The sequence below is a fragment of the Apodemus sylvaticus genome, chromosome 10 (assembly GCF_947179515.1).
Source record: "Apodemus sylvaticus chromosome 10, mApoSyl1.1, whole genome shotgun sequence".
NCBI classification, from domain to species: domain Eukaryota; kingdom Metazoa; phylum Chordata; class Mammalia; order Rodentia; family Muridae; genus Apodemus; species Apodemus sylvaticus.
In genome coordinates, this window is record NC_067481.1 from 53,372,218 (window position 1) to 53,396,440 (window position 24,223).

Sequence of the window (24,223 nt, forward strand, 5' to 3'; positions counted from 1 at the left end):
GAGCTGAGAATCCTGCGGTCAGGGAGGCAGGGCTTCTGCAAACCTGGATGCCCGCTCAGCCTGACTCCTCCAGCCCAGGCATCTGCAGAGACCTAACAGGAAACAAACTGAGTAATGTTCAACTTCCACGCCCAGTGTTTAGAGGAAGTTCATCTGCAGCTCTCTGATGTCTGCCTTCCTGAAAATGGGCCAGCGTCTCTTTCACTTTTGAAGAACCGTTTCCTACCTAAGGAGCCTTGTTCAAGGACACATCCTCCAGTGGACCCCGTGGAAGAGTAGGGTAAGTAGAGGGACCCAACCACAAAGCCACTTAGTTGTGGGAAGATAAGGGCTGGCCTCACCCAACTAAGGAATATGTGACAGACATGGGTACCTCATCCCAAAACCAGGGCCCAGGGCCCCAGCCTCTGCTTAGAGAGCCTACAGCTCTGATGGGTAATAGACTGGTGCATTCACTTGTCTGGTTCATGTGCCTGCTCCTGTCATAGCCTATCCTGCACCCTCCTGTCTGCCCTGAATTTTCAGGAATAAATATCCTGAATGATGAGATATTCAGAGGGAGGACAAGGGCTGAATTATATACATTACATATCATATATGCTATTTACAGGGGGTGGTGTGGGATAGCCAAAGTCACCAGACAGCTAAGCTAGACAAAGTGAGGGAAGAAAACACAGGAATCCTCAACAGAGTTGCCTTCGGATTAATAACCATAGCCCAGAGTGGGTCCCCCTATATTATAAGCTTGACTCCTCTGAGGCAAAGGCTTCTGTGTCTGACTGGCCTTACCAAGTCCACTCCTGGACAAGGACACTGAACTAATGTTCCTTTGTTCTTTCATGAGGGCCCCTAAGAAGTCTGTGTCAGTCTGACCCCTGCATATATGTGGGTCTTTGGCTTTCTCTGGGTAATGTGCTTTCCAAAAAATTGTTAGTTGGCTCTGTATTGTTCCCCTTGCGTGGCACCCAGGGACAGAAGACTCCTAAAGATTCCTCCAAAGCAGCTACCCTGAATTTAGACTGAGCCTTTACTCCCCCTCTGTCCTGTATCTTCCCACCTTATCCTTGGTCACAATAATGGCTGAAGTATTGGCCTTCTTAGAGTGGGACATTAGAAAAAGAAGAGGACAAGGACATGGGATAGTGAGTGTCCTGCATGGTCCATCATGCATCCTCCATCCCTGTGTTCCTGCCATCCCATTCTCCTGTCCTTGGTACCCCAGCACCCCCTTTTCTATCCCTAACCCCTCATCCCTTGATTCACATCCTCTAATCCTCCCAACCATCATGCTCTGGCTTGCATCCCTCCCTCTTCTTACTTCTACATTTCCCCACTCTCACTCTCAAGATGCCCACCTTCCCACTCCTCCCTCTCCATCAATTTCCCTGCCTAGACTTAGCAGAGTCTTTCCTGTTGTGGTTCTCCAAAGAGAGCTAGATCTCCTGCCTACTGCTACTGTGGGGACTAGTGCCTCACTTCAGAAGCAATAATGCTATGCACCAACAAACCCAGCAAACCCGAGGGGTTAACAGCACCCAAAGATTTAACAAAGAACCAGACCAAACAATCTAGTGAATAATGTCTTCCTAAGGATGGGCTTTTGATTCCCTCTGACTCTGATCCTTCCCTTGACCTCTCCATTTCTCCTTATCCTCAGACATTATTTTTACTCCATCCTTTAAAAGTTATACACAAGGTCCTCCCAAATCCAATCACTGACTGTTATTACTCAGTCCACATGAGGACAACAGCTGCCCTGGCTAGGGGTCTACTGGGCCCGTATCCTCCATTTCATTACACATTTCACAGCCTCCTGTCTAACACCTATTTTCAAAGGTCTTTCCAGAAGTAAACAGCAGCAATCACATGACTGATCCAGCAGAGCAGATCAAGTTTGAAATCTTTGCAGCACATGAAGATTACCCACTATGTACAAAACCCTTCACCCCTAGGCACAGGACTGAGCCCGACCTCCATCATCCTCCTCCCACAGCAAACTATCAGTAAGAGAAAACACCCCTGATTCTTTTTATCTGTCCTTAAAGTGAGTTAATAACCTCACTGACCTAAAAGAAGAACCTTAGACAAGCTAAGAAACCCCAACTCAGTATACCGTTAAGTACACCTGCCTTCAGGAAAGCCACCACAGTAGCTTGAACATCTGCTACCATCACTCAGCTGTGAAACATTAAAGAACACGTCCACTGTTGAACACTCCTGTCTCAGAGTTCCCTCTTCTGCCCTATGAAGCCCAAGTCCCCTGCACCTGGACACACAGAACCCACTCCCCAGGAGACACTTGTGACTTTCAGTTTGTTCTGATCAAAGACCCATCTGATCCCATACAGGTTTGTCTGTTTCCTTTTATTACCAGGTCTCCTCTATCATTTCTGATCAAATACCCATTCCCAGAGCAGAAATGTCTGGAAGAGACAAGAAGCCACTGGCCTCCAGCTTGGGACTACAGAAGAGAGTCTTGAAGCAATAAGAACACAAGTATCAGAGAAGTGGTATCCAAGGGCTCCATCACCATGGGAAAATCTCAGTCCAAGCAGAAAAGTGACACAAAGGTGGCTCAGTATGATGATCCAGAGGTCCTGTACACTAAATTCGTAATGCAGAAACATACTGAGGTGAAGCAGATGAGGCACAGACCCAGGCCAAAGAGGGACTCTTTGCTAGGTAAGTACACCAAGAATCCCAACCCATCACTCTGTGACCTCTTACTGAGTCCTCCTGCCAAGGTTTCCATGGGCAGATTAGCCTCATGTCAAAAGAGTTCACAGGCCCCAGGAGAGGCTGAAAGAAGAAGGGTTTGAGAAGCCCCTCACTGAACTCTAGAGAACACCAAGTGCCTGCTCGGGTTCCCATGTGGTGCTCAAAGACCCCTGGAAGGAGCACCCTCAAACTGGAGTGGGGAGAGTCAAGCAGGCAGAGGGTCTCTGAGAAGGTTGGCATAGGGTTCAAGTCAGCTCTTGAAAAGAGCAGTTAGTGACAAGATGTACAAATCCAGATATTGGAGCTGGCAGAGGCACACTCCACTCCTCCTCAATGCATTCATCTGGGAAATGGGAAGATGAAGAACTGTCTCCTTAGGCTGTAGCAGTTGAGTGATAATCCATGCCAAAAATTAAACAGTCTGATAGTCAATTAATACACACTAATTCTAAGTACAAGCCCATGCTATGGCTGCTGTTATTCTACTTTGCCACCCTGTGGGACAAAAACTCAGAGATACACCCACTTGTGAGAGATGAGGCTTAGGAAGAAATAGAGACCCACCCAGAGGAGCAGAGGAGACCCAGGAGAGGTATGTGACCCTCATGGTCCCAGAGCAGGATTGTTTCCTAGCAGCACCTGGTGAATGCCTCATGTGACCATGAGGGTAATCGTGAAGGACCCCAACAGTTCTCCCTGCCTCCTTCCTCCTACCTCTCTGACCAACACAAAACTGCTGTCTCCTTCCCATTGGACATTCTTCCCTCTTTACTCAGACCCACAGAAGAAAGAAAGAAAGAAAGAAAGAAAGAAAGAAAGAAAGAAAGAAAGAAAGAAAGAAAGAAAGAAAGAAAGAAAGAAAGAAAGAAAGAAAGAAAGAAAGAAAGAAAGAAAGAAAGAAAGAAAGAAGAAAGAAAGAAGAGAAAGAAAGAAGAGAGAGAGAAAGAAAGAAAGAAAGAAAGAAAGAAAGAAAGAAAGAAAGAAAGAAAGAAAGAAAGAAAGAAAGAAAGAAAGAAAGAAAGAAAGAAAGGAAGGAAGGAAGGAAGGAAGGAAGGAAGGAAGGAAGGAAGGAAGGAAGGAAGGAAGGAAGGAAGGAAAGAAAAGAAAGTAAAGAAAAAGACCCTCAACACACAGCTCCCTACCCTACACAGCTCCTTGAAACTACTGAGCTCAGACCATGAGTCTGGGAGACATTTTCAGTTCTTAAAGGAAAAAATAATTGAAATCTAACAATTCTGGGTACAGAAGAAAGGGTTAACTAGCCTGAGAACTATGGACGGGACTTTGAGTCACACATATGTGGCTCCTCCCACATGACCTCCGCCTGTATGGGGAACAGGGACAAGGAACTCTAGTGCAAGGCCAGAACAGCATAGTGGAATGCTAAGAGTCACAGGCTAGAAATGATCCTCGGACTCTGCAGTGCTGAGGTTGCATTTACAGGTGGGGAAACTGGAACCCTTGTGGGAGAGAAGTGAGCCTAGCCCAGCTGGCACAAAGATGACCTCTGGCTGAAAGTTTAAATTCACTGCTCAGAATCTGAGTGGGAACTGAAGGTCCTGAGGGTCAGGGAGTTCCTCAAGCTCCAAGAAGGTCTTGTCTACTGAGATGGACCTGAGAAGAGGGTATACTCCTGCCTCAGCTTCAGTCTGTTTCTTCTGAGTTCCCTTAATTCCTTTGCATTTACACAGACCATGCCCTTGCCTCCTCCTCTTCTCAAGGATCAAAGTAGTTGTCTCTCTATGGAACAAGGATTACAGAGAGATTAACTTATTCAAGCTCAAATCACATAGAGACAGACATAGGTCTGGAATCTAGAACAATCAGTGCCTAAGGAGTGACTTTCTCCTCCCCAATCTGCTGCTGCTGTGTGAAAGTCCGGCCAACACCCAACTCTTATCTTTCCTTCAAAGTCCATTCTTCCCACGCCACCTTGAGCTGAAAGAACCAGTTCTCAGCCAAGCTGAACTACACAGTAAGATCTATTAAAGTTATTACCCAGGAGTACTAATGGGTTGTCATGTTATTATGATGCAAGCAGTTTATACAGGAAAGGTTCACAGATCAAGAATGGTCCATCAGGGTACAAAGGCCAGAGCAACAAGGATTGACACAGTTGGTCACAGACCTTTTCATTCAATCCAGAATTCTAGCACTAGGAATCGTGACACCTACAAATTGGGTGGACTTTCCTCAGTTAGTCTAACCTATCCCTCACAAACCTTCCCACTGGTATTTGTGCTGGGTACTTCCAGATCCTGTGACATTGGCAATGCTAACCCTCACACCATCTCACAATATCATTGTAAGACTTCCAAGTGTGAGTGTCAGAAGCCCTGTGGGAGTTCTGTAACTAGATGCTTCCTCTATGTTCTTTCTCACTGAGAGAGCCTATGCACTCCTTCACCAAGCTTTTCCAGCCCCAACCCACCAGGCCATGAGCTTCCATGAGTTTCCAGAACAACTCACCCAATATTCCAACATCAGAGGGGGGACCGAGGACTGGAAACCTCAGTCTAACCCATCACTAGCAATCAAGAAGGGACAAGTTGACCTCTGACTGAAAGTTTAAATTCACTGCTCAAGTGAGATGAGCTCCTTTAGGTGACACAAAGACATGGGCAAAGTGCACAGCAAGAGCCCTAGAACAGGAGAGCCTTGGACAGCACCCTACATTTCCTACCCTGGAGTCTCACTGTTGGGGCCTCACTACTGCTCCCAAGAGGTTCTGGGAATTAAGGATAGTGTCCTCCACCATAGGAACTTAGCCTGGCTTTCTGAACAAGGAACTGGCAAACAAGAGACTCCATTACCACAGGGTTCCTCATCACTCAAGTGGCCAAGGGGTCATCAGGAGTTTCTGTATGCCAAGGTTTCATTTACATCACACTCACACTTGAATCTCACAGCTAACCTTGAGAGAGAGAATACTATTGTCCCACCTTGGGGACAAGAGGAGCAAGGCTTAGGGAGGTATAGTTCACAACTGAAGAACTGTAGCTTTGCCTTCACTGTCATGATTCACAAACATTTTCATAAAAACACATTTATCAATTAACGGAACTAATTCTTTTCTATTTTTCTTCTCCCATACAATACATTCTGTCCACAGCCTACCCAGCCTCTACTAGTCCCAATCCTCTCTACACTTCCCCATCCTCCCCACCCACAATCCACGCCTCCTCAATTTCCCTTCAAAAAGTAATAAGCTTCCTAGGAATATCAACTAAACACAGCATAACAAAATGCAATGAGACGAAGCACAAACCCCCATATCAAGGCTAGGCAAGGCAGCCCAGTAGAAAGAGCAGCCAAAAGAGTTGGAGACAACCCACACACACACTGTAAGAACTCTCAGAAAAACACCAGCTAAATAACAACAGCATGTATGCAAAGGATCTAGCACAAACCCATGCAGGCCCCATGACTGCCCCTATGAGCCCTGCTTAGTTGATTGTGTTCCCTGAGCTATGTTGTTCTGTTGTCCTTAACCCCTCTAGCTCCTATCACCCTTCCTCTCCCTTTTCTGAGGGGTTGCCCAAGCACCATGTGCTGTTTCCCTGTGTGTCTCCTCCCATCAGCTTCAGGAGGAGCTAGGCTATGGTGATGGAGCTTGGCACCAATCTCTGAGTACAGCAGAATATCGTTAGGAATCATATCGTTGGCATTTCATTGATGTTCAGTCATGTTTGGTTCTACCCTAGGTCTCCGGACCATCAAGCTTCCAGTTCCTGGCCATCCAGGCCCTGTAGACATGGGCTCCCTCTTGTGGCTAGGGCCTCAGGTTAGAACAGTCATTCATTGGCCACACCCATAAGCACACCTTGCCGGCAGGACAGCTTGTAGGTCAAAGGTTTTGTGGCTAGAATGGTTTTCCAGTCCCACAACTGGAAGCCTTGCCTGGTTGCAAAAAATGAATAGTGCAGGCTCCATACCCATCAATACTAGGAAACCAATTAATTCCCCTGTCTTCCTCTCTCTGGCTTGATATCAGTCTGATGACTTTGCCTTCAGATGTGATTTCTATGCCATGGCTTTTTTTCTCTTCTAGCTTTTAGTAACCTCTATATGCTCTGTATATTTAATGTTGTAACTGTCTGTCACAGTAAGTTTCTTTTCTGGTCCTTTCTATTTGGTATTCTGTGTACTTCTTGTATCTATATAAGTTGGTCTTTCCTGATTTCTATGATCTTATTGAAGATCTGGTCTGTGCATTAACCTGGGAGTCTCCTCCCCCATTTGCTGTTACCTATAAATAGAAGATTTATCATTTCCAGATGTCTGCATACTTCCTACATATTCCTCTTGGGTTTTACCAATTGTTTTTTACTTATGTAGTCTAATTCCTATGCTTTATATTCTATCTTCTACTTGATGCCTGCTACTTATAAGACTTTCTTTGAATTTTGTAATTGTGTTCTTGAATTTTTCAATTTGATCTTCATTTTAGTTGAGTTTCTTTTGATATTTCTATCTCATTTGAATTCAGTTTTCAAATCAAAGTTTTTTAAATCATTGTTGTTTCATTTGGCATTGTGTTCTTGTTCTCTTGCATATAACTCAAGCATCTGTTCTCCCTGAGTTCATTCTCTTAAAGTTCATTAAGCTTTTAGTCTCTGACTTCTTGAAATTCCCTAACAATTTGAGGTCTATGATTGCCACTAAGTTCAGTGTCCTGGTTTGTCTTGGTAATTCTCACTGGAGAATGTTTCTATGAACTAGTGGATTGGGAAGCAGCAAATGTCTTGACTTTTCTTCTTGTTACCTCAATGAGACCTGGGATATGGGTTTTATTCTGTTGTTGTTGTTGTTGTTGTTGTTGTTGTTGTTGTTGTTGTCTGATATAGACATACCAAGTTGTGCTGACATATAGGATGTATTACTCAGCCTGAATCTGGGGTTAAGAAGAGTGCAGATGGACCTCTCCATCCTGGTCTGGAATCCTGCTTGTAGGATCTGGGGTGGGTCTGGTGCTTGGAGAGGGTGCAATCATGGCAGGAGCAGGCAGACTCATCAGTCTGAGCCCCAGCACAGGGTGAGCCTGCAGGAGAGATGTGATGCACACAGCCACGCATTAACCAGAGATATCTGATGGCTGTGTCGGGGAGCACAAAAAGAATGTGTAGTTTAAAATTTGGGTCTCGCCCGGTGGCAGTGGTGGCGCACACCTTTAATCCCAGCACTTGGGAGGCAGAAACAGGCAGATTTTTGAGTTGGAGGCCAGCCTGGTCTACAGAGTGAGTTCCAGGACAGCCAGGGCTATACGGAGAAACCCTGTCTCGGAGAAAAAGAAAAAGAAAAAAAGCCAAATATAAAAAAATAAAATAAAATTTGTGTGTCTGTGCCATATGGCTGGCTAGAGTAGAGTGCCATGATCTAGTGAGTGCCAATGAAAGAAGAACCAAGAGGTCATAATCCCTCTGAAGCAACTGCAGAACTATCAGGATTGGATGCTTAAGGTATGGTGGTTGGCGATGACAGAGAGTTCAGGTAGATTATTTGTTTTCACGACACCTGGATGAGATAAAGTGTAATCAGGTGTGTCCCATGTAGAGAGAGAGTCAGAAGGGGATCAGGCTATTCAGCCATTAGAAACAATGAATTCATGAAATTCTTAGACAAATGAATGGAGCTGGAGAACATCATACTAAGTGAGGTAACCCAGTCTCAAAAGATCAGTCATGGTATGCACTCACTAATAAATGGATATTAGCCTGGAAAACTGGAATACCCAAAACATAATCAGCACAAGAAGAACAGAGGAGTGGCCCCTGGTTCTGGAAAGACTCAGTGTAGCAGTATAAGGCAAAACCAGAACAGGGAAGTGGGAAGGGGTGGGTGGGAGAACAGGGGGAGGAAAGGGGGCTTATGGGACTTTCGGGGGGGGAGTGGGGGCCAGAAAAGTGGAGATCATTTGAAATGTAAATAAAAAAAATTTTAAAAATTTAAAAAAATAGAAGGGGATCAGGATCATTGACAGATACTGTTGCAGTAACCACAGAGGAGGGGTTCTGTGTCTGGTTCTGCGGGTCTAGAATAAAGTTGTTTTGTTTGAAAATGTCATACTTTATACACTGTAGTTTGATCATATCCACTTCCAACTCTCCCCAGAACACCCTCCAGTACACGCCCTCCCATTTCTCATATCCTCTCCCCTTTTTGTCTTGTTGATGCTTTCATTGCTGTTTATTTGTCTGCTACTCATTGTTGTTTTATTTAAACCTCTCAGCCCAGTCAGTGCTGCCTGGCAGAATATTGACTGATCATGTTGGCTTACACTTGTGCACATCTTGCACAAGCAACTGTATCGGTATTGAATTCATGAGTACAAGGGTCATATAATGTTCAGAAAAGCACATCTCCCCACACTCCTTTCTGTGCTCTCCCTCTTTCATTCATTCTGCCAACTCACTTGAAGTGTTTCCAGAGCCTCAGTAAACTCCCTTAGATATCCCAGTTAGGACCAAGTACTCAAAATATATTAAATCAGAATTTTGACTCTGAGTCTCTAGGTAAATTGATGACCACTGCACTGCACGAAGAAGCATATTTAGACAAGGTTGAGGTTAGTCTGCGAGTATAAATATAATCAGAAGTCAGCTTAACAATATGTCCATTTAGCAAAACAATAGTAATAGGTCCTCTCCTAGGACCCATGATCTCCTGCACCATGAATTTTAGAACATGTTTACAGTACCAGGTATGAACTCCCTCCTGTGGAATTCAAATCTAATCAGAAAGTCCTCAATAGTAATCATAAAACAGTTAGTTACTCTATAATCTTCATGCAACTATTGCACTAGTGAGCATGACTTCCCTACCAGGTCAGTATTAGAGCATTCAGGCTCCATGCCAGGGATGAATTCTATTGATGGCTTCTCTCCACAAGTGGACTTATACCATGTCCTAGTACTGTGAAACCTAGCCAGCATATACGAAATGGCGTGACTGTTCCAATTACTTTGTGTTGATTCCTTTAACTCCTGTAACAAAACATATGTGGTGTCTTCAGCAACAGGGCCTAACTCTAGCCCTTTTAGACTATGAAGAACAATGATAACAGACTTCTTTGGGTTTGGAGTCTCTGTTTCCTCCACGACCAGTAACAGTTTGGCAGGTACTTCATGCTTGGCACTGGGATTTGAATTTAGTAAATCATGCCTTCTGAGGACTGGAAGCTCATTGCTCAATAGCCTACATTTATTTAAGTTATATTTCTGATTAAGGTCAAACTAGTTTATTTCCATAGGAACTTTCATACATTTTTAATCTGAGTTAATCTATCTCCACCTACACCTCTCTTTTGTCACACAATTCCCATGCCCCCTTCAACTTTGAATCCAATTTTCTTTTTTTTTCTTTTTTTTTTATTTTCTATATTCTTTGTTTACATTCCAAATGCTTTCCCCTCTTCCAGTTCCCCCTTCCCCATAAGTCCCATAAGCCCTCTCCCCTCTGCCCATTCCCCAATCACACCCCCTTCCATTTCTCTGTCCTGGTACTCCCCTACATTGCTGGATCAAGACTTTCCAGTACCAGGGACCTCTCCTTCCTTCTTTTTGGAAATCATTTGATATGTTAATTGTGTCTTGAGTATTCAGAGCTTCTGGGCTAATTAATATCCACTTATCAGTGACTGCATTCCATGTGTATTCTTTTGTGATTGGGTTACCTCACTTAGGATGATATTTTCCAGTTCCAACCATTTGCCTAAAAATTTCATGAATTCATTGTTTTTAATTACTGAGTAGTATTCCTTTGTGTAAATATACCACATTTTCTGTATCCATTCCTCCATTGAGGGACAGCTGGTGAACCAAATTTTCTTATGAGAAGTGTTCTACTCTATCTGCACTAATGGAACTCATCAGAATGTGTGTGGTATGTATTACCCTGTCTCTGTTTTCTGTCCTGGCAATGAAACCAAACTCAGACGTTTGTTCTTGGTTTAACATGCTCCACAGAATGCCACTGTGCACTTTGCTGCTGTGTTCCTACCTCCTCTAACCAGTACATCTAGGGTTCATCCTCCAGATTGTGACCAGAACCCTAACCTCATCTCAGCATCTTCATTGGAAGGAACTCAAAACAAGACAAACATTAAAGAAAAAAGGTGGTAAATTTGAAATGGAAAGAAAGAACTCAGGACTAGAAAAAGGTGGGAATTATGTAAATGTCTTGTGTAAGTAGAAAACTTTCCAGAACTTAACAAAACATTTGAAAAAACAAATTAAACACTCAAATCAGAATATGTAAAACTAGAATACATATATGACAGAAAATTTGTGTCATTTGTCTCTAGAGGCAAATAGAATATTTTCCACTTCCATCCACTTTATATGAGATATTATTGGCTCTTCTTCTTCTTCTTCTTCTTCTTCTTCTTCTTCTTCTTCTTCTTCTTCTTCTTCTTCTTCTTCTTCGTGTTTGTGTATGTGTGGTGTGTGTATATATGTGCGTTTGCTTGTGTGAGGGCATATCTAAGTTAGGAAATCACACTGTGCACGTACATATGAGTGCACTAAATTGATGTCAGGAATCTTCCTCAGTTGCTTTCTTATTCTTGGAGGCAGAACATGCCATCATCTACACCCAGAAGTAGCAAGGCTGGCTAGCCATCTTACCCTGGGGAAGCCCCTGTCTCAACTTTCTGGGACTGAAATTACAGGGGACCACAATGCAAACTCAGCATGTAAATGAAGTCTTGGGATACAAATTCTAGTGCACATGCTTTGGCTGCAAGTTCTTTAACAGCTGAGCCATCTTGCTTCCCCCACATGCTTTTTAAGTGTAATGGAATTTAAGAGAATTTAGGTGTTTGCATAATGACAGATACATTTCAGCTGGAAGGTCTTGGAGAAAGTGTTTCTGGACCCCATCTTGGCCCTTTGAAGAGACATGTTCTGAGCCAGGCAGACCTTGACCACAGACATGAGTGCCAACCTTGATGCATTCAGGAGATGTTAGAAGTCCTCCTACAGAAAACAACAAGAACAAATCTACAGTTTCTAATTTCAGGGGCAAGTTGCCACCTAAAGCCAGGCCCTCAAGTGCTAATTGTGTGAACTGATGCTACTACACTGTCTTAGTTAGGGCGTTACTACTATGAACAGACACCATGACCAAGGCAAGTCTTATAAATGACATTTAATTGGGGCTGGCTTACAGGTTCAGAGGATCAGTCCATTGTCATCAAGGCGGAAGCATGGCAGCATCCAGACAGGCATGGTTCAGGAGGACCTGATGGTTCTACATCTTCATCTGAAGGAAGCCAGGGACAGACTGGGCATCCTCAAACAGCTAGGAGGAAGATTTCCAAGCCCACCCCCACAGTAACACACTTCCTCCAACAAGGCCACACCTTCTAATAGTGCCACTCCCTAGGATGAGCATATACAAACCATCACGTACACTCAGTGCTCTCACCAAATTTTCTTCCACACCTTGCCCATAGCAGTACAAGCAGCTGCCTTGTACCTTGGGTAACTGGCCAGTGTTGAGGAATGAACTTGGATTCTAGTCCGTAGGTCATCCTCCTGTCTGTCTTGTCTTGAGTTCCTTCCAGTGAAGGTGCTGAGATGAGATTTGTGTTCTGGTCACAATCTGGAGGATGAATCCTCAGATGTGCTGGTTGGAGAAAGCACGAGTAGGGCAGGACAGGTGAAGTTCTACAGAGTGCACAGTGGTAAACTGTGGAGTAGGTTAAATGGAGAACAAATATCTGAGTTTGGTTTCCATTGCATGCAGAAAGCAAAGACTGGCCAAGTTGCTTAAAATTATTGTATTTATATACATTCCAGTCATTGTCCCCCCCCCATTCCCCCTCCCACAGTTCCTCATCCCATTCCTCCTCCCCATTGCCTGCAAGAGAGTGCTGCCCCACCAGACCTCCCTCTTCCCTGGGGCCTCAAGTCTCTTGAGGATTAAGCAAATCTTCTCCCACTGAGTTCAGACCAGGCCAACTTCAGCTATATATGTGCCAGGGACCTCAGAGCAGCCTATTTATGCTCCTGGGTTGTGGCTCAGTCTCTGGGAGCTCCCTGGGGTCTGAGTTAGTTGAGACTGCTCCTCTTCCTATGGGGTCGCCCTTCCCTTTAGCTTTTCCAATCCTTCCCCTAATTCAACCATAGGGGTCCCCAACATCAGTCCAATGGTTGGATATAAGTATCTACCTCTGTCTCAGTCAGCTGCTGGTAGGGCCTCTCAGAGGACAGCCCTGCCAGGCTCCTGTCTGTAAACACACCAAAGCATCAGTAACAGTGTTAGGCCCTGTTGCCCCACCATGAGATGGATCCCAGGCTGGGCTGGTCATTGGACCACCTTTCCTTCTGTCTCTTCTCCATTTTTGTCCCTGCTGTTCTTTTAGGCAAGAACAATTCTGGGCCAGGAATTTTGACTGTGGATAAGTAACCCAGTCCCTCCATCTGAGGTCCTGTCTATCTATTGGAGGTGGACTCTTCAATTCTTTCTCCCCAATGTTGGACATTTTGGCTAAAGTTACCCCCATTGAATCTGAAGAGTCCCTCACCTCCTGGGTCTCTGGTACTTTCTAAAGGGTCCCCCAACCTCCCACCTTCCAAAGCTTCTTATTCCAGCCATTGTCCTGGTCCTCTGGGATTCTCTCCTCTACCCCCTACATACCTGATCCTGTTCCCCATTCCCCTCCCTCTTTCCTCTCCCACCAAGATTCCTCACTCCCTCTCCTTCCCATGATTATTTTCTTCCACCTTCCACCTTTTTTATCCTTGTTTTTGGTTGGTTGATTGAGTTACTGATTGACTGACTGATTGATTGATAGATTGATAGATTGGTAGCCTAGGATGGTTTCAAATTCCCCATATGGAAAAGCTAAGCCTGACCTCCTGATTCTCTTGTCTGTGTCTTCTAAGTGATAAATTATAGAGCTACAGAAACACGGTCAGTGATTTTTTTTCAAACATGCATGCTAATTATAGTTCTGGGAGCTGGATGTCTAAAACTGAGCTCTTTGACTACTCAGCATCAAAAAGGGCATACAAAGATGGACAGGTGCCTGCAGGAAAGGAAAGGTATCTCTTCCCACAACATCTTGCCTATTCCAAGAAGAAAAATATTGCTCAGTTATTAAGGGGCCTGTCACCATGACGCCAAACACCCACACTAGACCTGCATCCCTTACTCCTGAGTATCCCTTACTCCTACACTGGCCACTGAGTTTCAACCTCGGTTTCAGAGGGTGCAAAAAGATCCAAACAGTAGCCAGAAGCAAGGATTGTTGTTACCAAAGTTATCTGGAATCCAGTACAAAATACACCCAAGATCGGGGAGAGGGGACCAAGACTATGTCCTGAAACGTGAACTCTATGGCATTCCTAGACCTTCCTGTCAGACCCACAATCTCAGAACTTCAGGATTGCAATGGTAGATCCAATAGGATCTCTCAGGAGCAGACATCTACTCCACTGTCTGTAATCTCCTACACTACTCCACGGTCTCCTACAGGGAGAGACCAGAGCTACCAAAGTACAGATGGGAAAGCAGAGCTCAGTGGAGCTACTGCATCATCTCATTGGCTGAATGAAGACAGAATTATGTCTGTGAAGTCACACTTTACTCTCAGCCTCAAGAGCAGGTCTGGCACAGGGTAAGAAGTCGATCAATGTCTGAAGCATGAATGAAAGTCAGACAGCACTACTATTAGTCACATGATCACTTGAAGTAGAATCTTCTACTCTAAATTCACATTTCCTGCACTATACTGTTCAGAATATTCCAATGCCCACAGCCTATATGCCTAAATGCATCCAGATGATAAAGGATCAATAAAAAGGAATCAAGGAATATATGGGTTAAGGAGGGTAGGAGGGAAGGAAAGAGAAAAGGAAGGGAGGAGGGATTGATTGAATGATGACCCAACACTAATATATACACTTCTGCTCAAACTTTCTCTTCCACTTAGAAACATTTCTAGAATTATCTATGAAGGAAGTAGAAGAGGCTCTTTACTCTGTACAGTCATTGAAAGAGGAGAATTTGTTCCAAAATTTCACAAGGCTACTACTCTTCCAAAAATTGTGCCCAAGAGGCTCAGAGAACTTGGACAGGAAAAGCTGGCATCCATGTGTACCAGAAGAAGGAGGACATGTTATTGAGATCCAAGACTTATTTGGACCAAACTTAGATATACAGAAAAAGCCTCAGTTGGTCATAATAGAGGGGGCTGCTGGTATTGGGAAGTCAACACTGGCCAGGCAGGTGAAGAGAGCCTGGACCAAAGGTGAGCTCTACGGGTATCGCTTCTGGTGTGTCTTCTTCTTCAGCTGCAGAGAGTTGGCCCAGCACAAGCAGCTGAGTCTGACTGAGCTCATAGCACAAGGCCAAGAAATACCCACGGCTCGCATCAAGCAGATCTTGTCTCACCCTGAGAAGCTGCTCTTCATCTTGGATGGCATAGATGAGCCAGCATGGGTCTTGGAGAAGCAGAATCCAGAGCTATGTCTTGACTGGAGTCAAACACAGCCTGTGAACACACTGCTGGGCAGTTTACTAGGGAAATCTATTCTTCCTGGGGCCTCCTTCCTGCTCACAGCTCGGACCACAGATCTACAGAAGCTCATTCCTTCCTTGGAGCAGCCATGTTGGGTGGAAGTCCTAGGTTTTACTGAGTTTGAACGTGAGAACTACTTCCACCAATATTTTGCAAATACAACAGATGCAGTTACTGCTTTTAGATTTGTTAAATCTAACCCAGTGCTCTTGACCCTCTGTGAGGTTCCCTGGGTGTGCTGGCTGGTCTGCACCTGCCTGAAAAGGAAGGCAGTGCAAAGGAGAGACCTTTCATTGACCTCACAGACCACCACAACACTCTTCCTGAAATACATTTCCCAAACAATTTCAGGTCAGCACCTGAAGACCCAACTCAGAGCCCTCTGCAAACTGGCTGCTGAGGGGATCTGCCAAAGAAGTACCCTGTTCAGTAAAAGAGACCTCTGTAAGCAAGGGTTAGCAGAGGATGCCATTGACACTTTCCTGAAGATTGGTGTCCTTCAAAAGAAGCCCAGCTCTTTGAGCTACAGCTTTGTCCATTTGTATCTCCAGGAGTTCTTTGCAGCCATATCCTACATTTTGGAGGATAGTGAGGAAAGACATGGTAATAAGGACAATGAAAGAATTGTGGAAACACTGATAGAACATTATGGAAAACAAAACCTATTTGAGGCACCCACTATGCGCTTTTTGTTTGGCCTTTTGAGTAAAAAGGGATGGAAAAAAGTGAAAAAGTACTTTTACTCCAACTTTTCTAGGAAGACAAAGTTGAAGCTGCTATGGCACATCCTAGCAAAAACCCAACCCCATCAACCACCTTGTCTGGGTTTGCTCTACTGTCTGTATGAAAATCAGGAAAAGGAGCTCCTGACACACGTGATGCATAATTTTCAAGGAACAATAGTGCCTGGCCCAGATGATAAGGCACACACAGTGTTACAGACAAACATGAATCACCTCGTGATACAGACAGACATGGATCTCATGGTAGTTACTTTCTGCATTAGGTTCTGCTCTCATGTAAGGAGTCTTCGGGTGAATATGGGAAGACAACAAGGATATGCACTGACTGCCCCAAGTATGGTTCTGTGAGTATTCAGAAATAGCCCTCTCTCCAGATTCCCTGTGGATCCCATGAACACACATGTTCTGAACATTTCTCTATCCATTTCAGTGTTCTTGATCATGGGATGGGACTATGAACTTGTCTCTACCTATGCTTCAGTGAGAAACACCCAGTTTCTCTGATTCAAATCATCTTCATCCTTCTTGGGGTTCCAATGGCCACAGTTACTGATCCTTGCTCTTAACAAGATTTCTCTCTGAGAAACAGCTCATTCCTGCAGGCACCATCCCCTATCTCCATGAAAGTAACCTTGGCCCTGAACTCTTTTCCCATCACCTCAGAATGCATACATATTAGAGTCCCTATGTTTTCACTGCCCAGATAATATCTATATATGTCAGTGAAGGCAGCCTGGCCCTGGCACTCACCTGAAAAGCTCCCTAAATTTCCGCCAGTCCCAGCAGCAAGGTAGACTTCTTCCACAGTTTGCTACCCCTGTGCAGTAGTGGTTACTTAGTATCAGTATGTGTCTCACCTACCTCTACATGATGTGCCCCACAAATATTCATTTAGTAATTATTTATACAATGACCTACCAATCAATCACAAGAGGAGAAATACAATTGCTGTCCAAGGACCAGAGAAACTGTGTAAGAAAACAGCCAACTACTCTAATTACATAAGAAGTGATTCTTACCATGACCAAGCCCATACCGGGTATCAGGGAAGGGAGTGTTTACTTAAGTGGAGAGGTTCTTGAGGTAAGTAATTGTCTGAGTTAAGGTTTTACTGCTGTGAACAGACACCATGACCAAGGCAACTCTTATACAGACAACATTTAATTGGGGCTGGCTTATAGGTTCAGAGGTTCAGTCCATTATCATCAAGGCAAGAGCATGGCAGCATCCAGGAAGGCATGGTGCATGTGGAGCTGAGAGTTCAACATCATCATCTGAAGACTGCTGGTAGAATACTGACTTCCCAGCAGCTAGAATGAGAGTCTGAAGCCCACAGCCACAATGACACACTTACTCCAACAAGGCTACACCTCCTAATAGTGCCATTCCCTGGCCCAAGCATATACAAAGTATCATAGTAACATTTTTATTTAAAGTCTACTGTTTTCATGTGTTGAAACTTTTTCTCCTAATAATCTGAACTGGAATTGCTGGCATAAGCCTGAAATTCTATCATTCAGAAGGCTAAAGTGGAAAGACTCCTTGATTTCAGGACTTTGACACCAGTTTTAACAGGAAAGAAAAAGCTCGTGTGAAAACCAAATGACTTGAAAGTAATGGAATGACTGTGAGAGAACAGGAGGGGTGAGGAGAAGGGGGAAGTAGGGCAAAGAGCACATGTGTTCAAACCATGTTGCATACATGTAGGAAGGTGTCAATGGTTATTTTATATTATTAGGATTGACCAATAAATGCTTGTAGAAAAGTGAGTATATATCAATTATCAAAACAAAAAAAAAAGTTAGTATGAACCAGAACTCCATTTCTCATAGAGTACAGCGTTAAGAATTGGAGAAACTGAGCTTGACTGTGCACACCTGTCATCTAAAATTCAGAAAGCAGAGGCAAGGCCAAAAGTCCCAGTCCAACCTGGGCTACATAGTGTGATGCTGTCTCAAAATATTGTGAGCTAAGGATGGAACTTATTAGTAGAAAGACTGCTTATTATGTTGGATAATTTTTCCTTTGCTCTGATAAAACACCATGAGCAATGCAACTTATAGAAGAGTTGATTTGGGCTCATGGTTCGAGGAGATATCAGGGTCCATCATGGCACGGGGAGAGCATGGCTGGAGTAGCAGCTGAAAGCTCATGTCTTATACCACAAGCAGGAGGCAGAAACTATGTCCTGGGAATGGCTCAAGGTTTTGAAATATTTTTATTTTTATTATTAATTGGATATTTGCTTTATATCTGAATCATGGCTTCCCCTCAATCCTCTCCTCCCACTCCCTCCCTTTCACCTTTTCTCTTCCACATTCACCCATCATCCACTTCTCATAAAATGGGAGGCCCCCCATAGATATCAACTAGCCTTGGCATATCAAGTTGTAGTAAGTCCATCTTCTTCTATTGAGGCTAGACGAGGCAGGCCAGTTAGGTGAAAGGGCTCCAAAGCAGACAATATATTTTAAGAAAACCCACTTTACGAGATCCCACTTTAAGAGCCTCTCATGAAGACTCGGATGTACAAATGTTACATATGTGCAGAGGGTTCAGATCAGTCACATGCACTCTCTGTCGGCAGTACAGTCTCTATAAGCCCCCACGAGCCCAGGTTAGTTGAGTCTGTAAGGCATTTTGTTGTTGTTGTTGCTGTTGTTGTTGTTGTTGTTGTTTCTTGTGGTGTCTTTTGACGCCTCTGGCTCTATCAGTTCTTCCTCTCCCTTTCCTCAGGATTCCCCAAGCTCCATGCAATGTTTGGCTGTATGTCTCTGCATCAGTTTTCATCAATTGCTGAGAGAAGCCTTTCAGAGGACCATTGGCTAGGCTCCTGAGCTCAAGTATAAAAGAATATCATTAATAGTGTCAGGGGTGAGCTCCCTCTCACGGCATAGGTCTCAAGTTGGGCCAGCCATTGATTGGCCTTCCCTCAAAATCTGCTCCGTCTTTCTTGTACACAGGACAAATTGTGGGTCTGAGGTTTTTTGGCTGTGTTTATGCCTCAATGTGTAGCTAACATGTTTGTATTTCTGGATCTGTGTTATCTCACTCAAGATGATCTTTTTCTAGTTCCATCCATTTGCTTGCAAATTTCATGATACTATTGTTTTTAATAGTTAAGTCCAGAGTGTGAGTGTACCATATTTTCTTTATCCATTCCTCAATTAAGGGACATCTAGATTGCTTCCAGCTTCTGTGGCCTTCAACGTAATTGGCTGGTTCTGAGAATCATATCATAAACTTAATTTTTGTTGTCCTCTGCATTGGTGGTTGTTAGGCAGTGAGTAGGCTTGTAACCTGGGAGTTTATTTATTTATAAATAAAGCTGTTATAAACACAGTTGAACAAGTGCCTTTGTGGTATGATGGAGCTACTTTTAGATATATGTCCAGGAGTGATAAAGCTGTGTCTAGATGTCTATTCCCAATTTTCTGAGAAACTGACAAATTGATTTTCAAAATGGTTGTACAAGTGTGCACCCCCACCAGCAATGGAAGAGTGTTTCCCTTGTTCCACATTCTCACCAGCATAAACTGTTCCTTGAAATTTTTATCTTAGCCATTCTCACAGGTGTAAGATGGAATCTCAGAGTTTCTTTGATTTGCATTTCCCTGATGACTAAGGATGGTGAATATTTCTTTAAGTGCTTCATAGCCTTTAGAGATGCCTCTGTCAAGAATTCTCTGTTTAAATCTGTACTCCATTTTATTCATTAATTGACTGATTGATTTACATCCCAATTGTAGCTTCCCCCTCCTTTCTTTCCAGTTCTGAGAAGCCAAATCTTTTAAATTCAGACTCCATTTTAGAGAACCTGACCTAAATTTGAACTCAGGTAAACTAACAGGCTGGTACCTAGCATTAGTTTCCAAGTTGCCTCCCAACAAAATCTGGGCCTAGCTCCTGTCTCCAGGTTACACCCCCAACAAGACCAGTGTCTCCAGGTTATTGCCCCAACAAACCTGCATCCCCCAGGTTACGAGCCCACTCACTGCCTAACGACCACCAATGCAGAGGACAACAAAAATTAAGTTTATGATATGATTCCCAGAACCAGCCAATTACATTGAAGGCCACAGGAGCTTTCTAATTAGATGCTTGCACACGTACTCCCTTCTTGTTGCTTACTATAAAGCCTTGCCCTGATAGACATTCGGGACTCCTCTCTCCACCAAAACCATCCTGCCCGTTGGTGGTGAGCTGAGGGGCCCAAGTTTGCTCGAATAAAATAAAGACCCTGCTCTGAGTTGCATCAAATTGGCTCCTATCTATTTTTTGGAGGGATCTCTAAACTTCCCTAGCACTATAGTTCCACCCTTTCACCTCACCTCCCCATCCCTTGCCCTTTAAGTTCAGAGAAGAGGAGGCCTCCCATGATCATCAACCCACCTTGGCATTTCAAGTTGCAGGTGCATCTTCTATTGAAGCTAGATAAGGCAGCCCAGTTATAGGAAATGGAATCAAAAGCAGACAGCAGAGTCAGAGACAGCTCCAGCTCCTGTGGCTAGGGATCCCACATGGAGAACAAGCTGCACATTTGTTACATATGTGTAGGGGGACTAGATCCATCCCATGTATGATCTCCAGTTCAGACACTGTGAGACTGGATTGACCCAGGTTAGTTGATTCTGTACATTTCTTGACCTCTCCTGCTCCTTCATTCCCTCATTCCCTTCTTCCACAAGATTTCCCAAGATGGACCTAAGGTTTGGCTATGGGTGTCCGCATCTGTTTCCATCACCTGCTGGATGAAGCCTCTCCAATGACCATAATGCTAGGCGACTGTCTGCAAGTATAGCAGAATATCATTTAATAGTGTTGTGGTGGGCTTTCTCTCATAACATTGCCCCTCATGGTTTCTGAAGTTCTTTCTACATTTGGATATCAGCCATCTGTCAGATGTAGAGCTGGTGAAAATCTTTCCCATTCCAAAGGCTGCCATTTGTCCCTTTAACAGAGTCCTTTACCTTACAAAAGTTTTGCAGTTTCATGAGGTCGTATTTATTGTTGATATTTGTGCCTTCAACTCTTGGTGTTCAGTTCAGGAAGTAGTCTTTTGTATCAATGTGTTCAAAGATACTTTCTGTTTTTTCTTCTATTGGATTTAGTGTATATGATTTTATATTGAGATTTTTTTGCTCACTTGGACTTAAGATATGTGCAGGGTAATACAATGACTCTTCTTGCATTCTTCTACATGGAGACATCCAGTTAGACCAGCAACATTTGTTGAAGATGCTTTTTATTCCATTGTCTAATTTTAGCTTCTTTGTCAAAACTCAAGCATGTATAAGTGTCTGGACTTATCTCTGGTTCCTTGATTCGATTCCAATTATTGAATTGTCTGTCTGTTTTCATGCCAGTACCATGTAGTTTTTATTACTATTGCTCTGTAGTACAGCTTGAAATCAGGGAGGGTGATACGGCAATTTTGTTTGTTGGTTGGTTGGTTTTTTACATTTGTACAGGATTGTTTTAGCTATCCTGGGTTTTTGGTTTTTTGCTATGAATTTGAGTATTGTTCTTTGAGTGTCTAAAAGAATTGTATTCGTATTTTGATGGGAGTTTCATTAATCTACAGATTGCTTTTGGTAGTGTGGCCATTTTTACAATCCTACCAATCCATGAGCACAGGAGATTTTTACATCTTCTGATGTCTTCTTCAATTTCTTTCTTCAAAAATTTAAAGTGCTTATCAAACAGGTCTTTCATTTGCTTGGTTAGAATTACTTCAGGATATTTTATATTATTTATGGCTATTGTGAAAGGTGTTGTTTCATAATTTCTTTCTTAGCCCATTTGTTGTTTTATATAGGAGAACTACTGGGTTTTATTTTAGTTAATTTTGTATCCAGTCACTTGCTGAAGGTGTTTATCAGCTGTATGAGTTCTCTGGTAGAACTTTTATGGTGACATATCTATACTACCATATCATCTGCAAATAGCAATAGTTTTATTTCTTCCTTTTCCATTTGTTCCCCTTTGCTTGTATCATCACTGTAGCTAAAATGTCAAGTTCTATACTGAATAACTATAGAGAGAGTAGATAGCCTTGTCATGTTCCTGATTTTGGTGGACTTGCTTTAAGTTTCTCTCCATTTGGTTTGATGTTGGCTATTGGCTTGCTGTATCTTGTGTATGTACCTTGTATCCCTGATCTCTCCCAAGACTTTTAATATGAAGCTGTGTTGAATTTTTTTTAAATAATTTTTTGGTATCTAATGAAATAACCATGGGTTTTTTTCAGCTTGTTTATACATTACATTGTTGAATTTCCATATATGCCTGGGATGAAGCCTGCTTGATCATGGTGGATAATGTTTTTGATGTGTTCTTGGTTTGCAAATATTTTATTGAGTATTTTTCCTTCACTATTCATAAGGGAGACTGGACTGAAATAATATTCTTGGTAGAATCTTTGTCTGATTTAGGTATCAGAATGCCTGTAGCCTCATAAAAAATTAATTTGGCAGTGTTTCTTCTGTTTCTATTTGTGGAATAATTTAAGGAGTATTGGTATTAGATCTTCGCTGAAAGTCTGGAAGAATTCAACAGTGAACTATTTGACCCTGGGGGGATTTTGTTTACTTTGGTTTGGTTTGGTTCAGAGACTTGTAATGACTGCTCTTATTTTCTTAGGAAATGTTCGTTTATACAGATTGTTTACCTGATCTTGATTTAGTATTGGTAAGTGTTATCAATCAAAGAAATAGCCCATTTAGTTTAGATTTTCCACATTTGTAGAGTACAGGTTTTTGAAGTAAGAGCAAAGGATTCTTTGAATTTCTTCAGTGTCTGTTGTTATATCTCCCTTTTCATTTCTGATTTTGTTAATTTGGATATTCTTTCTGCCTTTTATTTGGTTGGGTTTGTGTATCTTGTTAATTTTCTCAAAGAACCAACCCTTAGTTTCATTGATTCTTTATATCATCCACTTTGTTTTTACTTTTATTGATTTCAGGCCTGAGTTTGATTATTTCCTGCCATCTACTACTCTTGGGTGTGTTTGCTTCTTTTTGTTCTAGGACTTTCAGCTGTGCTGTTAAGTCACTAGTATGAGATCTCACTAATTTCTTAATGAAGACATTTAGTGCTATGAGCTTTCTCTTACCACTGTGTTTATTGTGTCCCCTGAGTTTGGATATGTTATGCCTTCATTTTCATTGAATTCTAGAAAGTCTTTAATTTCTGTATTTTTTCCTTGACCCAGTCTTCGAGTAGATATTGAGTATTTCCATGAATTTGTAAGTTTTCTGTTGTTTGGTTAATCCATGCTAGGCAGATATGATTCAGAGGGTCATTTTGCTTTTCTTATATCTGTTGAGACTTACGACTTTGTGACCAAGAATATGGTCAATTTAGAAGACTCAGTGAGGTGTTGCGTGTTGTGGAGAATTTTTTTATGTTAGGCCCATTTGAGTCGAAACATCTCTCAGTTCCATTGTTACTCTGTTTAATATTTATTTGGATAACTTGTCCATTGGTGTTGACGACTTTCACTATTAACATGTGGAGTTTAATATGTGATTTAGGCTTTAGCAATGTTTCCTTTATAAATGAGGGTGCCCTTGGATTTGAGGGGTAGATATTTATAATTGAGATGTCATCTTGGTGGATTTTTTTGATGAGTGTGAAGTGTCCTTCTCTGTCTTTTTTTATTTTTTTTTTCTGTCTTTTTTATTAATTTTGGTTAGAAGTCTATTTTATTAGAATGGCTACTACAAGGCTATTTCTTCTTGGGTCCGTTTGCTTGGAAATCTTGTTCCAGTCCTTAAATCTAAGATAATGATCTTGAAGTGTGTTTCTTTCATGCAGTGTAATGATGGATCATGTTTTCACATCCATTCTGATAGTGTGTGTGTGTGTGTGTGTGTGTGTGTGTGTATCTTTTCATTGAGAAATTGAGTCTATTGATGTGGAGAGATTTTAAAGACTAGTGGTTTTTAATTCCTTTTATTTTGTTGTTGGTGATGGGTGTGTGTGTGTGTGTGTGTGTGTGTGTGTGTGTGTGTGTGGTGTGTATATATGTCTGTTTCCATTGTCGTGGTTTTGCTGGTGTGAAATTATTTATTACTTGTTTTTTCTTGGGTGTAGTTAACCTCCTTAAGTTATAGTTTTTCTTCAACTATCTTCTGTAGGGCTGGATTTGTGAATAGATAGTGTGTAAATTTGGTTTTGTTGTGGAATGTCCTGTTTTCTCCACTAACGATAATTGAAATTTTGACTCAGTTTA

The 24,223-nt window shown here is 42.6% G+C and overlaps 1 protein-coding gene across 5 annotated transcripts in view; it reads left to right on the top strand.

The window, feature by feature from the left end:
* LOC127694894 (NACHT, LRR and PYD domains-containing protein 1a-like) overlaps positions 1–24,223 on the top strand; it is a 118,945-nt gene that overhangs the window by 54,158 nt on the left and 40,564 nt on the right. For 2 of the 5 annotated variants that reach the window (XM_052196648.1, XM_052196652.1), the window contains exons 1-3: positions 154–280; positions 2,375–2,682; positions 14,657–16,331. In XM_052196648.1, the coding sequence (XP_052052608.1) occupies positions 2,532–2,682; positions 14,657–16,331 (1,826 nt within the window). In that variant the 5' untranslated portion in view covers positions 154–280; positions 2,375–2,531. Of the gene's footprint in view, positions 1–153; positions 281–2,374; positions 2,683–14,656; positions 16,332–24,223 lie in introns of those variants that run through there. The other 3 variants (XM_052196651.1, XM_052196650.1, XM_052196649.1) reach the window with 3 other exon arrangements.